Here is a 21,593-nt window from a genome sequence, read left to right on the forward strand (position 1 = left end):
GGATCTCTTTGCAGTCCAAGGGACTCTCAAGAGTCTTCTCCAACACCACAGTTCAAAAGCATCAATTCTTCATCACTCAGCTTTCTTTATGGTCCAACTCTCACATCCATACATGACTACTGGAAAAACCATAGCTTTGATGAGACAGACCTTTGTTAGCAAAAAGGACCAGGCCAAGAGTAAAGATAGAGGGAAGAAACCACAGCTAACTTCAAAGGACAGAGCCAAAGAAACATGTGGGTTGCCCTCTGAGCATTCAACAGCATGACTGAAAATTAATTAACTTTTGTTTCCAAGGGACATTAAACCAGGTGACAGGTGAATATGCTAAAACAAACTGGAAGTCGAGCAACACAAAGTGTTACCTGGTGAGCTTTCCCTCCACCCTCGGAGGCAGCCTCCCTGCCTTGGCTCCTGGGGCTCCTCCAAAGAGAGCTGTGGGCATTCATAATGGATGGAGGCTTATCATACTCCAGCTTCTGGTCTGGGGCTTCCCCCATGGCTCAGCGGGTAAAGAATCTGCCTACAACGCAGGAGACAGAGGAGACGTAGGTTTAATCCCTGGGTTCAGAAGATCCCCTGGAGAAGGAAATAAGAACCCACTCCAGTATTCTTGCCTGGGAAGTCCCATGGACAGAAGAGCCTGGTGAGCTACAGTCCATGGAGTTGCAACAAGTCAGAAACAACTTAGCAACTAAGGACACAGGCAGCTTCTGGTCCAAGCTAAGCTAAGCTAAGCTTCGGGGCAAAGCTGAGCTGCCCATCCTGAAGGCCGGGCCCCAGGGATGAGTCAGAAAAGTGCGAAATGAAAAGTTAAATCAGAGCGACCAGCTGCAGTCCTGGTCAACTCTGGGGCGTGTCTGTCGTCCACTTGCAGTGTGCTGGGAACCAGACACTGGGAGGAAAGAGGGGGGCAGTCCAGCTCTCCACCCTCACAGCTCACCTAACGGCTCTGCTAGGCATGACCCATCTTCTAGAGAGAAGTAAAGGATGCTCTGGGCAACCCAAGTGGATACGGGAGAGATTATGGAAAATGCCAGGAAGGTTTGAGATGCTCACAAGGCCCAGTGGCTCTCCAGGGTTTCCTCGTGGGGTGCGAGGGCAGTTGATCGGTGGGACCGGGCTTAGTGATGAGAAGAGAAGCTTTTTAATATCTGCTCCCAAAACCACTGTCCCAGCATCTCAGAAACACCCAGCTGGTGTGTGTCCTCCAGGACAGCCCACCCAGTTATTTATCTCTGTATTCCGCGATATACTTATAAAGCAATAAACTGTCCACGGAACTAAGTTTGGGCGTCTGTCTGGCCACAGGCATCGCCCTCGCCGGCATGCTCGGCGGGGAAGGCCCGGTAGACGCGGGCTGCAGCCTTCCAAGCCTCAATTCCCCTCTCTCTGCCACCTCCCTTCACCCCTCCCTCCCCCTCCCCTCCCCCGGTTATTTGGGAGATTAGAGTTCATTAATTAAATCCTGTGCTTAGATCGAACTGTAACATTATTCCAATCACATTTGTCTTGCAGGCGGCAGAGGAGATGGCAGCCTCGCTGGAAACGCGCGGGGGAGCCTGAGCCGGCGGCCGGAGACGCACGGCGCGCCGCTCCAGCGCCGCGGCGCCGCGCAGACCCTCCGTCTCCCTGCTCAGCCTCGCGGGCCCGCTCGCCCCTGCCTCCCGGGCCCGGCTTCTCTCTGGGGCTCCTGCCCACCCCTACCCCGGGGCCCGTGCGCGGCTCCCCTGCCCGGTCCCCCTCCCCCCGGCACATACGCTGACACGCGCGCGCGAACACACACACTCACACACACACTGACACGCCAGCGAGCTGCTGGCCGCTCAATGGACCGATTTCCCCGCTTTTCCTGATCCCAAGCCGGCCCGGGATGAGAAATTGCAAAATGGCCCGGGTCGCCAGTGTGCTGGGGCTGGTCATGCTCAGCGTCGCCCTGCTGATTTTATCGCTCATCAGCTACGTGTCCCTGAAAAAGGAGAGCATCTTCACCACTCCCAAGTACGCCAACCCGGGGGCGCCCCGAATGTACATGCTCCACGCGGGATTCCGGTGAGTGTGGGGCCTCTGGGCGCCCGCGGATTATCTGGTTTATGGGGGCGGGAGGTCGGGGGGTGGGGGGAGGGAGGGTGTTTTGCCTTCTCCGAGACACTTTGGGCAAGATAACTGCGTGGTCCTTCCATGCCTCTCTCTGATTCTTAACACCACCGCCACCCACCTCCTGCATTTTTTAAAAAAATATCCAGACGTCGTCCTCATCAAAGTGATTGCATTCTCATATTCTTCTTTGGCATCCCTTTCCCCATTTCAAAAATGGGGGGGGGTGGGGAAGGTGGTTTAAGGAGAATGATGGTGGATGGAGAGGCCTTGTGTGTATCTGGGAGTGGGCATGCAGAGATGGACATGCGTGGCGGTGAGCACCTACCCCGCGCACGGACCGGGGCGAGTTAATGGCGCAGGCGCCGGACTCCTCTGGCGCGCTTTCTGCTTTCCTCCCCCACCCATGAGCCATCAAAAGAGGCTCGGGTCTGTTCTCTTGCAGCCCCTGGGGTCCTCGACCTCGATCCTTACCCGCCGCCCCGCCATCGCCCACCGCCCCCCCCCTCCCCCTCAACTCTTTCCGGGATTTCCGCAATCCCCCCCGCCCTCTGCGGGAAGCGAGCAGCTTAAGGGCCGCCTCCCCTCGCCCCGGGTCCAAGTCACCGCCGGGCGCGAGGCTGGACCGAGAAGGCAGGCGCCGGGCGGAGCTCGTGGAGACCTTCTGCCCCAACTGTGACCGCACCCCCACCCCCAACAAGAGCTCTGCCAACAGAGCCTCCAAGAGGGGCTGGTGGCGAATACGAACTGCACCCTGTGGTCTCAGCCAGACCCGAGGTGCGAAACCCAGGGAAGGAGTGGAGCGGGCGTCCGGAGGACCCCCGGTCAAGGGGAAATCAGACAGAGGCTCGGGAAGGAAGAGGTTAAGGAAGGAGCCATCCCCCAACCCACCCCCCACCAAGCCTTCCCCAGGGTCTTGGGTTCATCTGCCCTTTTCTCCAAAAATCAATCGGGCCGCGGCGCGGGGGCGGCACGGGCCCGGCCCGCCTGGGCGCGGCCGCTGTCCGCGGTGCTGACTCCCCGGCCCTCCCGCCCGGGCGCGGCCGCTGTCCGCGGTGCTGACTCTTCGGTCCCCCTGGCGCGGCCAGGCTCCCGGCCCTGCTCTCCGCGAGACGGCCATTTTATGGTCTCTCCCTCGCCCGGAGGGATGGACAATGGAGACGGGCTTCCCCAGTATCCCCTCTTCCTCCTGAGTGTGTGTGGGGAGCAGAAGGTGGCCCAGAGGAGCAGGGGGCTCTGGGGCGGGATGTCACCGAAGGCCTGCGCCAACTAGCCTTCCGCACCACCACCGTCCCCGCCCCGCTGCCATCCGGCCGGACCTTAATGGCTGCCTTGGCTCCCCCGAGCGGAGCCCAGCGCGTTTGTCTGTGTACTCATGCCCCTCTCCAGGTCGCAATTTGCGCTGAAGCTTCTAGATTCGTCATTGGTGCCCTTTCCGCATTCTGTGACTCATGAACTCCAAGCCAGACCTAAGTGGACGTTTAATCGGACAGCGTTTTTACATCAAAGGTAGGATAGGAGATCCAGGAGGTGTTCTGAATTCTGGAGCTCAAAACCAAAACAAAACGAAATAATAACAGAACAACAGAAATCCACTCTCCCCAACCCGAGGTGTATCTGCACTGCCTTCTTGGCCTGACTGCACAAAGGCTGATTAGCAACCCTTTTCTGTTTATGGAGTGCCCCCTCATAAAAGGAAAACACCAATAAGGCCAATTTGAAAAGATGGGGGAGGGATATTTCCTGTATTCTCCTTAACTTGAGCTTAATTGAGCACCATGGTTTATAGGTAACATGTATGGCTAATACTGCCAAAGCCATTTATTAAAAAAAAGTTGATGACAGAAAGACCACCCAATGCATTTTCATTGCCCTTCACTGGGAAAAAGAAAAAAAAAAGTAAAAAAGTATTGTCTCACTGAAATACAGAAGACACTATACTTCATCCCCAACAAATTACTAGTGAAAAATCTCAGCCCAAATATATGCAGATGTTTAAGTATGGTTTTGGTTTTTTAACCTGATTGTTCGTATTAAACTTTTATAGCTTTTAATATGTTGTAAAAGCTACCAAAATTACTCTTAGTTGTCTTACAGCAGCTTCATTTATACATGGAGTGTGTGTGTGTGTGTGTGTGTGTGTGTGTGTGTGTTTCCTTTCTTTTCTGTTTTTCTTTTTTGAGGTAGGGGAAGAAGGATGAGATTTACGCGAATGTATGCATTCTCTTCAGTGATTTCTGGTCTAGTCTTAGCAATCCCAGATAAGTCATTACTTCTTCCTTCTTGGTGGGATAATTATGCTGCTAAATGGAATGTGAGCCATCTAGTGTATTCATTAGGGGTATGAATACTTATTTTACAAAAGTTTATTTTACCACTCTATTTAGGATGTTGTGTTTTGGTCATAGAATTTCTAGTTATCTCACTTTTAATCTAATGATAGAATTTTTTAAAATTCAGTAGCTATCCATGGTACATGAAAATGTTTACTTGAAAAGCTGGCATAAAGTCATATGATTATGATTAAAATTTTTAAAACACTGTTTAATTAGCAATTAGTCCATGATAATAATTGATTAATTCTAAACCTCTGAAGGTTTTTTTTTAACTTTTGTGGTTTTAATCCAACTTAATTTTCTAAGCAGCCCAGAAAATTGTCAAATTTATTATATATTTCCCAAAACATATTTCTGTCTCAGTAAAAATGTTCTCCCCACACTAGGCCATGTGATCCAAATAACCAATTAGAACAATATTTCCTTCTCAAAACTTCCCTTCTTTCAATCCATTTATTAGGTAATCTTTAATTAACTTGCCCAGTGTCACTTTAAACTTTTACCTTTGTAACAGTTTGCAGTGAACACTTAGTAACTTTGGAAATTTGCTTTAAAGCCTTCAGTGTATGTCGCTCTGCATTTTGACAAATTGAAGTAATTTTTTAAAAAGTAAGATTCCAGGTAAAGAGATAGTATGCAAAGCATTTAGTTTCATTCCTGCTATTTTTTTTTTTTTTTTTTTTTTAGGCAAAAGACAGAGGAGTTCAATGTGATTTCTTAGAACTGGAGAACCTAGTAGCAGAGTAACACATGACCGAGCTCTCCTAAGTATTTTAAATAGCAGAGACTTTAAGAGGAGATAGTTAATTTTACTTAATGCTCAACATGAAAGCAACCAGGAATTGGTGCTAAGTATCACCCGTGCCTGTTTATCCTCTGAATTCTTAGAATATACACATATTTTCAGGATTTACAATAGCTTCTTTTTCTAAAGAATTAGGTTTCTCTAACTTAATTTGGTTTCTATATAATCAAGTAGAAAAAGATTCCTTTTTCATTATTCAAAGGACAATAAAGAGATTATCATCTCATTTCTATTAAATATTCAACTACTCCCGCTGCTATTACCATTTTCATATTTTAATAATAGATAGTACCATACTGACTCATATCTGTTTGACTCCTATTTGGACACTAGTGATATTTTATATTCCTTGTACACTATAGCCCAATAGCAAACAAGTAGTCCCTAGCTGAAAACTGTAAGTCACCAATGTTTGTGCATTAATGTGAGCTCCTTGTGGTCTGTGTAAATTGTCTCCCTGTATCTTCTGACACAATTTGGCCCATGCCTCCCCATTGATCAAATACAGTTTTCGGGTAGAGCAGAACCCCAAAGAATCAGCTACTGAAAACCATAAATCACATTTACAAGCCTTAGGATTACACCCAGAATTTGAGAGACTAGAGCATGTCTGTAATCCTGAAGCAGTTCTCTCTTCAATTATTATGAATGTATAATCTTTCTTGGGTTCAGTGTGCCTACAGTTCTTGCCTGAATGAAACAGTGTAAGACCTAAGATGGAAAATCAATTCTTTTGAATGGGATACATTTAATGAATCTCTTTTTATTTTAGGCAAGAAATTCTTCAGCATGTCGATGTAATAAAAAACTTTTCTTTGACCAAGAATAGTGTTCGGATTGGACAACTGATGCACTATGATTATTCCAGCCATAAATATGTTTTCTCTATTAGCAATAACTTCCGATCACTGCTTCCAGATGTGTCTCCCATTGTGAACAAGCGTTATAACATTTGCGCTGTGGTTGGAAATAGCGGGATCCTGACAGGGAGCCGGTGTGGACCACAGATAGATAAGTCAGATTTTGTTTTCCGTTGCAATTTCGCCCCTACGGAGGCTTTCCAAAGAGATGTTGGAAGGAAAACCAACCTTACCACCTTCAACCCCAGCATCCTGGAAAAATATTACAACAACCTTTTGACCATTCAGGACCGTAACAACTTTTTTCTCAGTTTGAAAAAGCTTGACGGGGCCATTCTTTGGATCCCTGCCTTTTTCTTCCACACGTCGGCCACTGTTACCAGGACATTAGTTGACTTTTTTGTTGAACACAGAGGCCAGTTAAAGCTCCAGTTGGCTTGGCCTGGAAATATAATGCAGCATGTCAACAGGTGTGTGTGTTTTATTGCCTTTAGCTCACACCCTACCAGATGGCAAATCAATGTCGTAATCTCTTGGGGGTGGGAGCTAGCTATCTGATTAGTTGTTGTGGTTAGCATGGTACCCTAGAACACACTCTGACATTTTGTAAGGAATGAACGGATGGTTCTAGGTAAGAAGTTCAATCTCCTACCCCAGCTGGTAACCAAGTGTCAAATGGAAGGACTGGTGTTTCATCAGCTTTGCTTCTCCATCCCCCATCCCCTTCCGTGGTGGTAAGCCTAACAAGCAGTCATGGAAATCACCACAAATCAATAATTTTCTCTGAATGGACAGCTACGTCCCAATAATGCCAACAACTAAAGTAGACAAATCAAGTGGTTTTCTTAAAGATGCAATTGACTTTAAATGTTCCTTTTTCTTTGATGGGTGGTTTTGTTTTTTTTCAGATAGCCAAGATTAGAAAACCACCTAGACAAGTCAAAATTGTAAAATCGGCTTTTATCACTGGAGATTTGAGTGCCAAAACATGTGAAAAGTATTTTAGCAGCTCATTGTTATCCCCCTGTAATTTGAAAGACAGATTAACCAGGATGCAGTATTTTCATCTAGTCTGATGAGTCTTAACTCTGGCTATACCTCAGAATCACTTGGAGAGATTTTAAAAAATACTCTTGTCTGGGCTCTGCTTCAAGAGATCCTAGTGTGATTTGTCTGGTGGGGAAGGAGAGCGGCTCAGATACTTGGTATGTCTTCATAACTCCCCAGATGATTCTAATGAGCAGCCAGAAATGGGAGCAGGCATTTAAGGGCTTTCCTGGTGGCTCAGATGGTAAAGAATCCGCCTGCAATGCGGGAGACCTGGATTTGATCCCTGGGTTGGGAAGATCCCCTGGAGAAGGGCCTGGCAACCCACTCCAGGATTCTTGCCTGGAAAATTCCATGGACAGAGGAGCCTGGTAATCTGTGGGGTCTCAAAGAGTTGGACATGACTGAGCGTGTGCACACACACACACACACACACACACACACACACATTTATAAAATGAAGGGAATTTTATAAAACAAAATTAATTGCAGAATTTTTTTCTGTGAATAATCTGAGAAAATCGCCTCACCTCTAATGTCCCCTATTCGAGCAGCCCCAATGCCCTCACATACTCTCTGGGTGTTACTGCAAGTTAGAGTGGGTTCTGGGAGGGCTGGTAGGAAAGGTTCTAAAACTCTCATCACATCGCAGATGGGTACATAGTAGACATCCTATAGTCCTCTAACAGCTTCCAGATTTAAGATCTTGTAGTTGACCTCTCATGTAAGGAGGAATGATCATGTAATCAGCTGGTATGTATCTAACAGGCAGGCTGATGCCAGCATTTATAGTCCATGCTGGGACTTCTTCTTGGAAAGAAAAAGGGCAGTATTAAGAATTACGACAAAGATAACAGACAGAAACTGGGGCTATTTCAGTTTCCGAGGATGTATGGTTACCTTTTTAAGAGGTAATAAAACCCAGCTTCTAAGTTTAAAGACGTATCAACTGAGGTACAAAGAACGAGGTATTTACTGAACATCACTGCCCAAAATGGGCAGAACCAGAATTAGAAGCCAGGCTTCCTGCCAACCTGCCCTGTGGTCTTTCTGACTTCATCATTTTGCTCCCCTCTCGCTCCATTTAAGCACAGCTGTACCGAAAGAATCGTTAGAAGTCATTCTAACTCCTTAGGTAAGAATATGAAAACAAAGACTGAACTTGTGAATTTCACCTGGAAGGGGAATGTCCATGTGAAGCCTTCAGGTAGTGAAGAAGGGTCTAACTGCATGTGATAGAACCTTCCGGAAGCAGCCTGTGTGGCCCTCCTGGCCCCCAGCCTATCAGGAGGCCCGTGGAGTAGCCAGAATGACCCACTCGGGCTTGGACCAAACACAGTGGTTCAACAAAACCTTGGAGGAAGTACAGTCTGTGGAAATCTGATTCATGAACAGTTTGAGTATGCTTGCACACCAGTCACAAGTGCAGAGGCACATGCCTGCACATGTACACACACCTTCACGCCACAGCAGTCTCAGATACTTGGCAGTTTAGGTAGCAAGGCTTCAAATTACTGTCTAAATACGGAAGGCACAACAACCATTGTATAGCATTTTTTACAAATTCAGGAAGTGTGTAAATACTTTTCTTAGGTTCTGGCACGTCAAAGAAGGACTTGGAAGCCCTCGGTTAAGACACTGGAACAGGAATTGTGGTTTTCACAAAAGGGTAGAAAAAAATAAGGCCCCACAATCTTTTCAAACCCACGAAGAAAGATTTAATGTCTGAGTTTGGATAAGGAAGTGACAGAGGAGGGCCCCTTAGATTAAATACCTGCTCCCTACTCCCAAGTGCCCTTTACACATGAGAGGCATGGCCGTTCCCATTGGTGGGCTTTTATGGCATTGCAGGGACTCAGAGACACCACTCTTTAGGACAACCCAGAGCAGGGCTGCTCCAGTACTTCTTGCCTGGAAAATTCCATGGCTCCAGAGGAGCCTGGCATGCTACAGTTCATGGGGCCACAAACAGCTGGAACAACTAAGCGACTAAGCACACAGGGCAGGGACAGCTTCAAACGTGGGACTTCCATGGTAACAGAGGAGCCCGCGCTCAGAGGGCCGACACTTGGTTTAATCCTCTGCTTTGCCCTCTTGAATTTCTTGAGTATTTTTTAAATAAGGGCCCACATTTTCATTTGGCATTGGATCTCACAAAGTAGATGGCCCTGCCCTGAGGGGATTTTTGTGGTCTTCAAGATAGATTCAGAGCAGTACTGGTTAAGTTACTTGGATAAATTCACTCCCCGCCCTCAACTGGTCACAGTGACTCGTCTGACGGAAACCTTCAACACTGGCCTCTGAATCCACCTGTACTTATTATTCCACAGGTATTGGAAAAACAAACACTTGTCACCCAAACGGCTGAGCACAGGTATTCTCATGTACACCCTGGCGTCAGCAGTCTGTGAAGAGATCCACTTGTATGGATTCTGGCCTTTTGGATTTGACCCCAACACAAGGGAAGATCTTCCGTACCATTACTATGACAAAAAAGGAACCAAATTTACCACCAAGTGGCAGGAGTCCCACCAGCTGCCGGCTGAGTTCCAGCTGTTGTACCGAATGCATGGGGAAGGGCTCACCAAGCTGACCCTGTCACACTGTGCCTGAGAACCGAACGGGAAGTGCCAAACGGCCTGTTTAAAAGTGCCCCGACTCACGCCGAGTAGCCCGTCAGAACAGACCCCTAGAGAGTCTCTCGTAAGGACCGTCTGCCCCTTAAGAGCAAAGGAGTCTTTTCTTCCCTCTGCCCTGCTCTTTTAAGGGTCTTAGCAAGACAGAAGCTTTGAAGCATCGTGATCTAGACTTGATTGATAAAGGGACTGTTGCATTGAGAACTCTGCTGCTAACGAAATGGTTTGAAGTATTTTCAAGTTTGTATTTTAATAATAAACTGCCTCTTTTTTTTTTTTTTTTCTAGTGAGGATTAGAGCTGTAGTGTCTACAGCTTTGCTCAGATAGAGTCCTTGCAATCAGAGGCCTCTGGGCAGAGGTTTGGGCAGGATTTCAGTTTTGCCTGGGTGGGATTAGACTCTTCAAAATGAAAACAGAAAAAAATGGTTTGCGAATATCGTCTCTCTCTTCCTCTCTCTTCCCCCCTGCCCCTCCCACCCCCTCCCTTCCACCCCCTACAACCACTTTCCCGGCCCCACCACCATGGACTTTTATATTTGGCCGAGAGTCGTGTTGAAATCGCTTTGCTTGTATGTCTTGCATCTGTAATTGATACGTTCAAGGCTCTGGGTAACTGATGTTTCATGACAAACTGAGCAGGTCATGATGGATCCCCTTGCGGTCCCTTTTATAAGAAATGCCCCTTGGGAAGTTCTCGCTGTTCCATGCAGCCATCCTGCAGCAGAGCCGCTCCTCTCTGCTGGGAGGCACGTGATCCAGGGCATCTTTGACCATCACTAAGAAAGCCTGTGGCGCGGGTGGCATCTCATCTCGTGACCCTGAGTGCTATTGTGGCAAATCATCCTGATGCCACACCTTCAAGGGCGTTTCAGCCTGGGCGCAGTGCCTCCCACAGCCCCAACCCAAGCACTGGACTGGGAATCCCCTCAGAATGTAGAGGCGGGGAGTCAGCTTGAGTCTGGTACTTATAGTAGAAGGGGAAGGAAGGAGAGTACTTAGAAGTTGTTATGGATCCCATGGCCCCTAAAGTGTTTTAACTATGGTCAGGGCCTCTGAGAACCAGCAGGGTCAAAGCAGAGGAGGTGCTCTGAGGCTGGCCAGGCCCCCATGTGAACGGCACTGAGGCGAGGTCATCCTGAGTGTCACCACGTCCATCAGCACCGCTCCAGAACTCCAAGGCGATGGTAGACATCAGATATTCCCTCTTTCCACTGAAATCGGCTCTGCAAATCTAGCATTTCAAAAGGAAAAGCCACTGTTTCGTGGCAAGACTGGTACTAAACGAACCCTTGGAACTGGAGATGCATGGGCCTGCTGCAAGGGGCTCACCAGCTGCTCCCCTTTCAGCCTTAGGAGTAGAAATCACATCACTCCTGTCCCCAGCTTTTCACCGCGCAGCACTCTCTTCTTCCAGTTCAGCCCAAAGTCTGGCCAAGTCGATGTTAAATTTTAATAAGAGTTTCTTTCTTCTCTCCAAATGCCAGTCAAGCACATTTATAATATATTTGGGTGGGGTAGCTTGTTCTTTTCCAGAAATCTCATCTAGATTGCTTGTAATGTTACAAATACTGTTTAAAATCATTGCTATTGTTCAGTAAGCAGCTCCCTGCCCCTCCTTGGGAAGGTACCATCATGCCGAAAATCAAACCAAATATAAGTCTGATTTGATAAGGAAAGATGCAGTTCTTATGCTCATGTTCTGCCTGGCTCTGAAGAGGGCTGTTTTCTTCTAATTTTTCCCAGAAAGCTAATCAGGGCAGCTTCCATAGATCCAGATACTAACCAGTGACAGAAAAGTCACACAGGTCCAAACGTGTTACCACTGGTGACACACCTCACTCTGTTGTGTGAGTGACAATCATCCAAATAGACAGGAAGACATCGGAATGGGTGTTTTGAAGTGGGAAGCCACTAAAACAGCTCGATGCTTGAAATAATTAGAGGGGGCGATATCCAAAACACTTCTAAATGCAATGATACAATTTGGTGGGCACCCAAACCACATGCTTATTCCCTTATCACTTTAAAGACGATAAGTACTACATTAAAAAAGAAAAAAAAAAAAGAGGAAAGCACTACAGTCTTGGTGCTGTTCTCTGTTAGGGCCACAGGGAGATGGGAAACTGACGGGAGGGTTCAGTTGGATCTTCCGAAGCACTTAGTTCACTTGGTTGCAGCTAAGTGATTATGCCAATATTAGGATGAGACGGCTGGATGGCATCACCAACTCGATGCACGTGAGTTTGAGCAAGCTCTGGGAGTTGGCGAAGGATGGGGAAGCCTGGTGTGCTGCAGCCCATGGGGTTGCAAAGAATCAGACACGACTGACCAACTGAACTGAACGGAATATGGGCCAGATCCTGACTCTGGAGTTTTAACCCCAGTGTGCCCACTAGATTTCACTAAATATGTGGACACTTGGAACCAGGCAGGTGAAAAGAGCAAAAGAGCAGAAGCCCTAAAGCCAGTTTATTATTCTATTTGTGGACCATTTTTATTAGCTGTCATCAGAATGGCAAGTTTGGGGATTTTTCTTTAAGTTCAGGGAGACTGAGTAAATCTCACTTCACTCTTGGCTCCATTTTAACCTAGAGTTCTGAGAGGACTCTGTCATCTCCCACTATCATTTCATCCATCACTTTCACAAAAACTCAACATGCTGAGGAAACAGACCTGTCTCCCAGACCCAGGACAGAGAGATAAGGCTTATCTCCTGTTCCCAGGTAGGACTTCCTGGAGCTGATCCCAGAAGACCACCTTTCCCTTTGTCTTTAAAAATCTCTGAAGACAATCCCAAGCCCTCCCATAGTGGTTAACCACAATTCTCATAATTTACCCATTCTTTATATGCAGGCTTTATCCTTCAATTGCAAAAAAAAAAAAAAAAAAGCTAGATTCAGCACGTGGGTAAAGCATTTATCTCAGTTTTCGGCATGTAGTCAGCACTCAATATATGGCACCTTTTACTGTTATTTTTATTGGTTAGTTATGCCCTTGAACTACAGTTTCAGCATAGAGAAAAACAGCCTCTAGCTGATGATACAAAAAGTCTTTTTTGTTTTTAAAGACAGTTCCAAAGATTAAACCTATATAACTACTGTCGACCAAAACAGCTGGTGGGTCCTGTGAGCCCAGATTAGGAAGGCAGTGGTATAAACAGCCAGGGTCTCCAAGGCTGTGTGTTCAACAGCAGTGGCATGGGCAGACAGGCCTGTGGGTCCTCCTTCCTGATTCAGCCACACGTACCAACCCCTGGTTTTCCCATTGACTTTGCTCTATTGCTTATAGGTTAAGTGCATCCTTTTGTCAGAACCTTTCTTCTTTTTGGTGGCTTAGATGGTAAAGAATGCATCTTCAATTCAGGAGACCCACGTTGGAGCCCTGGATTAAGAAGATCCCCTGGAGGAGGATCCCCTGGAGTGGCAATCCACTCCAGTATTCTTGCCTGGAGAATTTCAAGGACAGAGGAGCCTGGCAGGGATACAGTCCATGGGGTCACAGAGAGTCAGACATAACTGAGCAACTAACACTTCTTTTTTTCAGATACTTATGGCAGAGTCCATCCTCACTATTGGAATAAATATCACCATAAAGCCCCCAAGTCTGTCTACATGTGACACCACACAAATGACCGATTCAGTTGCACAGAAAAACAAACAAAAAGAAACCCACAAGTATTTAACAACCTGCTAATGCTACTCCCTCAGTTTTCACCAGTTGTTCTGGGTGTCCTGTAAGGGCATGCAGATCCAGGGGAGACAGCGTTAAAGTGCGGTATTAAGAACCCCTCTCACACCCAGAAAATCTTCTCCATATTTGATGCTTAAACCTCTGCAGTTCCTCTGCTTTGCTTCTGTGTCCTCAGTGTCCTTGACCGTGGTACAGGTGTGTGTGCCTAGCAGTGCTGGCTGTGACCACCGGGCCATCTGTGTGACTCTGATGGCAGGCCCCTGACCATGGCGCTACCAGCCAGGCTGTGCAGGAACAGGGTCCCCTGGCCTCCTCGTGCCCAGGCCTCCAGTTAGCCAGTTATCCACGGATGTGAACGTTGGAAGTAACCTGACTGGGTGGGGAAGCAGAGGAATAGAAAAGCATTTCTTTTGACTTGGGTTGTTGCCGTTGTTCAGTTGCTAAGTCATGTCCGACTCTTTGCAACCCCATGGACTGCAGCACGCCAGGCCTCCCTGTAACCTCTCTATCTCCCAGAGTTCGCTCAAACTCATGTCCAATGAATCAGTGATGCCATCCAAGCATCTCATCCTCTGCCACCCTCTTCTCCTTGACTTGGGCAAAGTTCTAATTATTAGACACAGTTAGTCAGCAAAGAGGTGTTGAGGGCAAAGGCTGCAGGGACAGAATTCTAGAGACCTAGGACACTGGAAATGGAAGAGCCTTTCAATATCTCTGGTCCTAATCCTTGACTTTCCAAAATGAGAAATGGAGAAACAGAGGGGTTAAGCGATTTTCCCAAGATTGCACAGGTAATCAGTGGAGAAATTTTGACTCTTCATCTAGCACTTCTTGGCTCATCAGCATCCAATAAAAGTGGGCTCAAAGAGAAAGTGATTATAGTCTGGGGTCTACAAGGGACAGAAAATAAAATAAGTTAGAAAAGCTGAAAAAGAGGAAAAAAGATTTTCCCTCCACTTAAAAATTATTTCTCAATGCAAAACAGAAAAGAAGATGCTTGCCTAGGTATACAACAGTCCACTAGTAATAATCTACATTCTCCCCTAACATGAGAGGAAACCTACTTGGTAAATGATGATTCTGATAAATCTGGTAAACCACAGTGAAGTTACTGACAGTTCCCAGTTGACAGCTGGGATCTTAATAATCTATTCATCTTAATAAAACCTTGTTTTAGTAATATGTATGCATAATTTAAAAGTTGAATGCTGAGAGCGGTTATGTACTTTTCTGTATGTAAAATTTTCATTTGAGGACTCTAGGTAAAAGTACATTTTGTCAGTGCCTTTCCGTGTAATAAGTAGTTTCAAGAGCAGACTTCGCATTCTTGCATTTAGTTCAATATGCTGAGAAGATGCGCAAATAACAATGAATAATTGAGGCTGGGTCTTCCTGTGTGAGATGAGACGGCCATTTTCTGTATAATTCTGGACCCTTTTCCCCGCAGTGGTTCGAATGTGCCAAGCCAAAGCTTATGTCTCGCCTCTACTTCTCTCTGAGTGTATAGAACTATACTTTGGCTCACAAAGAAAGTTTGGGCTGTGCGTGTGTGCGGCTGAAAAGCCCAGACCGAGGGTCGTGGGTGCTGGGGACTTAGAGCCCCTGTGTTTACCTGCTGGTCCTGTCTGGGCCCTGTGGTTACTTTGCCATATAGATTTAACATTTAAAGTGGAAAACATTTTAGAATGTCATTATTGTATCATGCAGTATTTAAGATTTCTTTTTATTGTGATGACTTATTGAAGATATATGTGTTTGAACAGATGTTTTTATCCTCAATGAAGCTCATTCTCTTGCTGTTAATTACAATGGATAATCACAGTGATGAGCCTGTTGTCGAGTAACTGACTCCGATTTAAGATGACAATGGGGCTGTGGGGAGAGGACCTGGATTTGCTACCCATCCACCAGCAAGCCAAGCTGGAAGGGGGGAGGAGCTAATACCATCCTTGCTCTCCTCTCTAGACCTGTGGCTCAGAATGTCCTGGAATAAAAGACCACTTACAAAGATTCCCAGGTAATTCTGATGTGGCCACAATTTGGGAACCAAAAATATAGGGCGAAGTCACGTACACCATGTTGACCAAAGTCGCTGAATGCTTGTCACCTCTCATGCAGTTAGTTATCATCAGATCTGCTCCCTGGGTTTATCACGACAATAGAAACACAGTCTCAGTGACTCAACCATTCAACTCTTCTGGCTAAATTGACCAGTCACTAATTTGTAAGTGAACAGTAACTGGTCAATTTTGTCAGAATGGATGCAGGCCTGAAGACAGTCAGAGTGGGGAACATAGCTTTAAACTACTTTACCCCAAGGCCAGCTCTTTACATGTCACTCTGGTTCAGACTAAGCGCGATCTCAGGTCACTCATCTTTAAAAATAGGCAGACTGAGAAATAGGAGAGTTGAACAATTCATTCCGATTCTACTTAGATGTCATTCCCAGAGCCTAAAATAGTTTTAAAGGGGTCTTATTTCTCAACCTCCAGGAAGTGCCCCCAAATACAAAGATCTTCAGGTTAAAATGAAACCAATCAAAAAAGAAAAAAAACTAAAAAACAAAACAAGAAGCTAAAGTTCTAAAACCAGCTGAATATAAAAGGGGTGGTCAGTTGGCACTGGTTGCCTGGTGCCAGCCTCTGTTAAATAAGGTCCCTCCATCCTAATGAAGGGCTTCCTTGATAGTCCAGTTGGTAAAGAATTCACCTGTAATGCAAGAGACCCTGGTTCGATTCCTGGTTCAGGAAGATCCACTGGAGAAGGGATAGGCGACCCACTCCTATATTCTTGGGCTTCCCTGGTGGCTCAGCTGGTAAAGAAACCACCTGCAATGCGGGAGACCTAGGTTCAATCCCTGGGTTAGGAAGATCCCCTGGAGAAGGGAAAGGCCACCCATTCCAGTATTCTGGCCTGGAGAAATCCAGGGACTGTATCGTCTATGGGACACAAAGAGTCGACACGACTGAGAGACTTTCACTCCTGAATTACTCTTACATTACGTCCTAATGAAGTTTTGGCCAAGCTCCCTTCCATAGCTGTGCACATGCAAAGACTTTCATCATCAGAGATACTAGAGATCGCCTCTCTTTTCCCTATTGTGGGTTTAAGAGACAGCTTTAGCTCTTTGGTGTGATGCTAAATGTTTAACAACTGGCTCTGAAGGATGATGGAGCCCTGATTCGTAGGACTTGCCAATTTCCATGCTATAGATACTCTCCTCATAGCCAGTTTCCAACTACTAACTTGATGTCAACCAGCTGAAATGTCACAATATGTTCTCAAGAGCCATTATGAGCTGGCTCCAGCGCAGCACTGCCTGAGCAATTTCTGAGTCAGTGAGCACCAAATCGAAGGGCTAGCCGTGGCTTCCGAGGGGCTCCCGTGGACCCCGCTTGCCGCAGAGAGGCATGGCCACCTTGACTGATTCTGTATTTTTAATATATTATTGGTCCTTGAGGCTAAGGACCTTAAGGGGTTCAAAATACTCCCTTAGCCACGTGACTCTTAGGAACCTCTCAACAGACTCCTCAGAACCTTAAGGAGTTACTAGCCATGGCTTGTCTGATTTCTAAAGGTGACCTTCCAGGTAAACACTCTTTAATTTAACTGCCAGTTGAAACCATGTTTGGCTGATCTTTCCTCACATCCTATCGTCCATCGCCTCTTTCCCTATTTGGCTAATTTTCCCTGTCCACTTACTCCTCAACCTTCTGATGTGGCACAAAAGTGACAGGCATCCAGAAATTAGTGCCTGCAAAGGAGCAAGGGGGAGACAAAGACCCGATTAGCTTACCTGGACCCATCACCCTTACCTGGGGAGGCTCTGTGGTCCAAAGGTCTCTACCTCACCAGGGGGACACTCGGCAAAGCACTCCAACCCTGCCCAGGGCTTGAGTTTGCACTCAACTGGACTTTCTCTGCACTCAGAAAATTCACAGTGGGCTAAAAACACCGTTAAATAAGAATACTGCTAGGAACACAGCGAGGGAAGGCACCGTGTGTTACCTTGCCCTTAGCGAAGCCCTGAGTTGAGGCTGGGCCTGCCAGCAAACGTCTGGCTGCTGCAGTCCCTGGGCACTGGGCTCAGCTTTCCTTCCTTCTCACCACCAGTCGTAAGTGAAAGCCCTGTTTCTTGAGTGTTTGGAAATCAGACTGAGCCACAGAACAAGCTTCGTTTGCAAATTAAAGGTTTTAGGATGGAAGTCATTCTTAGGCGGGTTTAATTAAATCCTTTGGAAGGCAATGCTGGGGAAAAAAAAAAAAGTGTACTTAATTCCTTACACACAGTGAGTAGCCATAAGTTTTTATTCTGTATGCGGTAAATCGAAATCAGATCATAAAGGACCAGGTCTACTTTCCTTGCTGTAGTAAAATACCCTACAGGTTCTGTAAAATATTTCTAGACTGTGAAGGTTTGAAACTCAACTTGGACATTTTCTGTATCACGTTCAAAAAGTCAGGGTATACCTCTGTTTTCTGTCCTTCTTAACAAGTATCAAAATGAGCTTGTTCCACTATAGTTAATACATTGCATTTTATTTTAAATGAGTCAGGTACATGTTAAAATGCTTTGCTCTGTGCTCAGGAAAATTTGCACATATCCTGGGCACAAAATAGGCTTTTATCTGGCTCTTTTCCTGATACACAAAGAGGGTTAGCTCACAACTAAACAGAAGCGACTCAACAGTGGTCCCAATTTTACTAGGAAGAAATTAACAGCAAAACCAAGACTGAGGAACCAGCCCCCCCCCCAACATCTTCATCTTGTGAGGTAGGGAAGAAAATCTGGTAGACAGTGGGAGAGAGGTTTGGTCAATGTATGTAGGTGAAATAAAGTCATTTAAATATTTGCAGAAAGGAACCGATTTCCCTCTGAATTCTAGAACCTAGACCATTTTGCAAGACTTAGAATAATAGGTATCCACGACAGAAATGCTCTTTAGCCACATTTCAAGATCCAGATCTAAGCCCTTACTAGGCAGAACGCAGCCTTACTACCAAGAGCCCTGGGAGGGGTTTATCGACAGGCTGAAATCCGAATACGGAGCGTCAGCAATTAGCACTGAAATTCTCCCGGGACTCAGAACAAAAGCACTGAACCAGCCCAGTGCGGCATCACTTATTCACGCAGGGCAGTCACCTAAGTCCACAGCAGAACCTCACAAATCTAGACATTAACTCAGGTCTAGATTCTAGGTGAATATCCTCAACGTGGAGATGGGGCAACTGAGGTTCAGGAAACAGAGAATGACTTATGTTCCCAGCTTGTTAACTGGAACTAGAGTCTGGGTCTCCCAACCACTGTTTCTATTATACTACACCACGCCATGCTGCCTCCATTCTTTAGATGGGAAGTTGACAATCTATTGTGGAAGCACGAATCAGAAATCAAGACAAAAGAATGTATACGATATCTTCTCTCATTTAACCTACTTGGTTTCACCGCCTCATTTTAGCCTCATTTTAAGGAATGTTATAACAATGTAGGGTGAGGAACAAAGTTCTTTATAGAGAAATGATGGAACCAAAAGGTCAAAAGGTAGGAGAGCAGTGATTGTAAATTATAATAGAAATGAGGAAGAAGTATATGTCAGGAAAAATAGATGCTTAAGTTTGTTATAACCACGGAGCCCTCCCCCACGCACCGGATGCATTTGTTTTGGGAAAGCTACTTCCTGCTGAGAGACTGGCATTGAAGGTTTTACTCCTTTCCAGCAAACGAGGAGACCCCTTGCCCTCTGAACGAAGCTTCAGCCCTTAGGACTCAGACTCACATCTGGCAGCCTCAGTCACTCTTAGAAACGAGCTTCCAGATGGACAGGGCTGCGGAGACTAGACTGAAGCCAGCACGCTGGACTGAGGAACGTGTAAATAGCCTCCTGCCTTCTTGGTGAACAAGGATGATCACTTTTTTTTTTTTTTTCCTTTTGTAAAGGTAATCGCGTGTATATTGTGACTGTAGTTTGTGAAGAAAATGCAATGATCTGCTTCGACAGCTCCCCAAATGTACCTGTTAAGTGTGAATGTGCCTGCCTCATTGCCTCCTGTGCCAAACACAGTACTGAATGCGTTGTTTTTAAATAAACTGTTTTATTGTGCATTGGAAAGCACTACTGGTTGTCTTTGTCCCATTCAGGGACACACACACACGCACGCACACACACACACACACATGCACACACATGCCCACGCACACACACACACTGCATCCAATGAACAGATTAACTGCATCCTCCTTATCTCATCCCCTGCGTTTTAAGGAACTCTTGGGGACTTGCAGGACTCCAGAAAGGTCGAGCTTGGTTATCTACAGCCATGAACGAGTAGCTAATACTAACTAGCCCCCAATGCCCAGTTTTTCCCCAGGTTTTTTAAATGCAAATCATGCAACAGGCCTTAACATTAATAATGATGATGATGATGTTACTCCTGAGTGGTACAGTCACATACATCAGCTTATTTCATCAGTAATCAGGTGAGGGAAGGATGTTTAAGAGCTTGACTCCTGCCGCAGAGTGAGAGGCAGCGCTGAAATGAGAAGCTGACTCTCAGTCCAGGGCTCTCTTCCGTGCATCTTCCGGCCATTCTGGTCACTCTCTAGCCCACCTGCCCTGAATACCCTCGTCAGCCTCCGTCCCCTTTCCCTTTGTTATGTTTTTAAAATGAAAATTGCTCGACAGTGTCGTGTTGGTTTCTGCCGTACAGCAGTGCGAGTCAGCCACCGTGATGCGTGTGTCAGCTCTCCCCTGAGCCTCCGCCTCCCCTCATCACACCCCTCACAGTCACCGCAGGCCGCCAGGCTGGGCTCCCGGTCACAGAGCGCCGTCTCGCCGGCTGCCTGTTCTACACATGGGAAAGTGCGTATATGTCAATGCAACTCCCTGAGTTATTTTTTCGAAGGATTTTCTTCCTTCACTTGAAAAGACAGTATCTATGTATTTATTCACTGTTTTTCTATGTTGCCCACCATATTGTAAACTCTGCCTTCTCCAAAACAGGCATGCCTGTTTCAATCACACTGTGCCCCTGGTGCCCAAACCAGTGCTAGGAACTTGTTAGGCCATCAACTGGTATTTGATGGATGGACGGATAGACGGATGCATGGTCAGACCATTGAGTCTGCGTCCTGCTTCTGCTCCTGTCCTCTCCCTTCCCATTGTTGTGCCGACATCACAGATGCCAGAAGTCGTCCCTCTGATCCAACTCCGCTGCCTCAGCGAGCTCCATGAATAAGTGTTTGTTGACTGAAGGAATAAACAGCCTCAGAATTGTTTCTCTCAATACACATGCTCCAACATTAAGATGATCCCGGGGACTCGATCCAGTGGTTAAGACGGCGCCTTCCCAGGGCAGGGGGTGCAGGTTCAATCCCTGGTCAGGCAGTTAAGCTCCCACCTGCATTAAGGCCAAAAAAATATATATATATAAAACAGAAGCAATATTGTAACAAATTCAAAAGACTTAAGAGTGGAAGAAAAGAATGTCCCAGCATATGAATACACCGTAGCGCATATGAATACACCGTAGCGCAGCGCCCTGATGTAATCTCAAGCAAACGGAGAGCTGATGGAGGGTGAAAGAGCCCAACTTTGGTAAACAGGGAGGCATCAGAGAGGGCTGGCTGCAGTACTCTTTAAAATTCAAATCAAAAGTCACTCATGGTCACCTATGTGTGACACCGGGCAGGATAGGAACAGGATACAAAATGGGCAAAACCACAGTGCCTAGCCAGAAGGAACTTAGAAGTCCTACTGGGGAAACAGGTCAACACATTACAAGGGAACATCTTCTACCCTATGCAGCTCCAGGGGAGGATGGGATACAGGTAAAGGACAGAGAGAAAGAGAGGCAAACAGCAAAGGACGGCCCCATTATATTCAAGTGAAGACAATAAAAATTTTAGAGGCCAGCTGTATTACTCAGGGCTTATTTTTCTGAAAACGACTTGACAAGCTGATGATTGCCCCCGTCACCTCTTACAGAGAAGCGGTTTAGTTGTTCTAAAACAAAACAAAACCCTTCAGAAACTTCAGCAAAACATGGAATTGACACCAAGTTTATTGCAGGCTCTCCTTGCCTGGGGCCAGTAGGTACAAATTAAATTTCAAAAATAGAATT

At 46.3% G+C, this 21,593-nt stretch overlaps 1 protein-coding gene across 1 annotated transcript; it reads left to right on the forward strand.

Moving 5' to 3' along the window:
- On the forward strand, positions 1,538 to 10,246 carry ST8SIA3 (ST8 alpha-N-acetyl-neuraminide alpha-2,8-sialyltransferase 3). The gene is made up of 4 exons (XM_005697280.3): positions 1,538 to 2,052; positions 3,487 to 3,606; positions 6,011 to 6,568; positions 9,476 to 10,246. The coding sequence occupies exons 1-4, from the start codon at positions 1,874 to 1,876 to the stop codon at positions 9,756 to 9,758; spliced, it is 1,140 nt and encodes a 379-aa protein (XP_005697337.1). The 5' UTR covers positions 1,538 to 1,873; the 3' UTR covers positions 9,759 to 10,246.

This window comes from Capra hircus, chromosome 24 (genome assembly GCF_001704415.2).
Source record: "Capra hircus breed San Clemente chromosome 24, ASM170441v1, whole genome shotgun sequence".
NCBI lineage: Eukaryota > Metazoa > Chordata > Mammalia > Artiodactyla > Bovidae > Capra > Capra hircus.

What these genes read in the sequence shown, in the direction of transcription:
- ST8SIA3 (XM_005697280.3), top strand. Translation starts at nt 1,874, where the DNA reads ATGAGAAATTGCAAAATGGCCCGGGTCGCCAGTGTGCTGGGGCTGGTC. An exon ending in ATGCTCCACGCGGGATTCCG is followed by an intron (nt 2,053 to 3,486) that starts GTGAGTGTGGGG and finishes GCCCCTCTCCAG; the next exon opens with GTCGCAATTTGCGCTGAAGC. An exon ending in ACAGCGTTTTTACATCAAAG is followed by an intron (nt 3,607 to 6,010) that starts GTAGGATAGGAG and finishes TTTTTATTTTAG; the next exon opens with GCAAGAAATTCTTCAGCATG.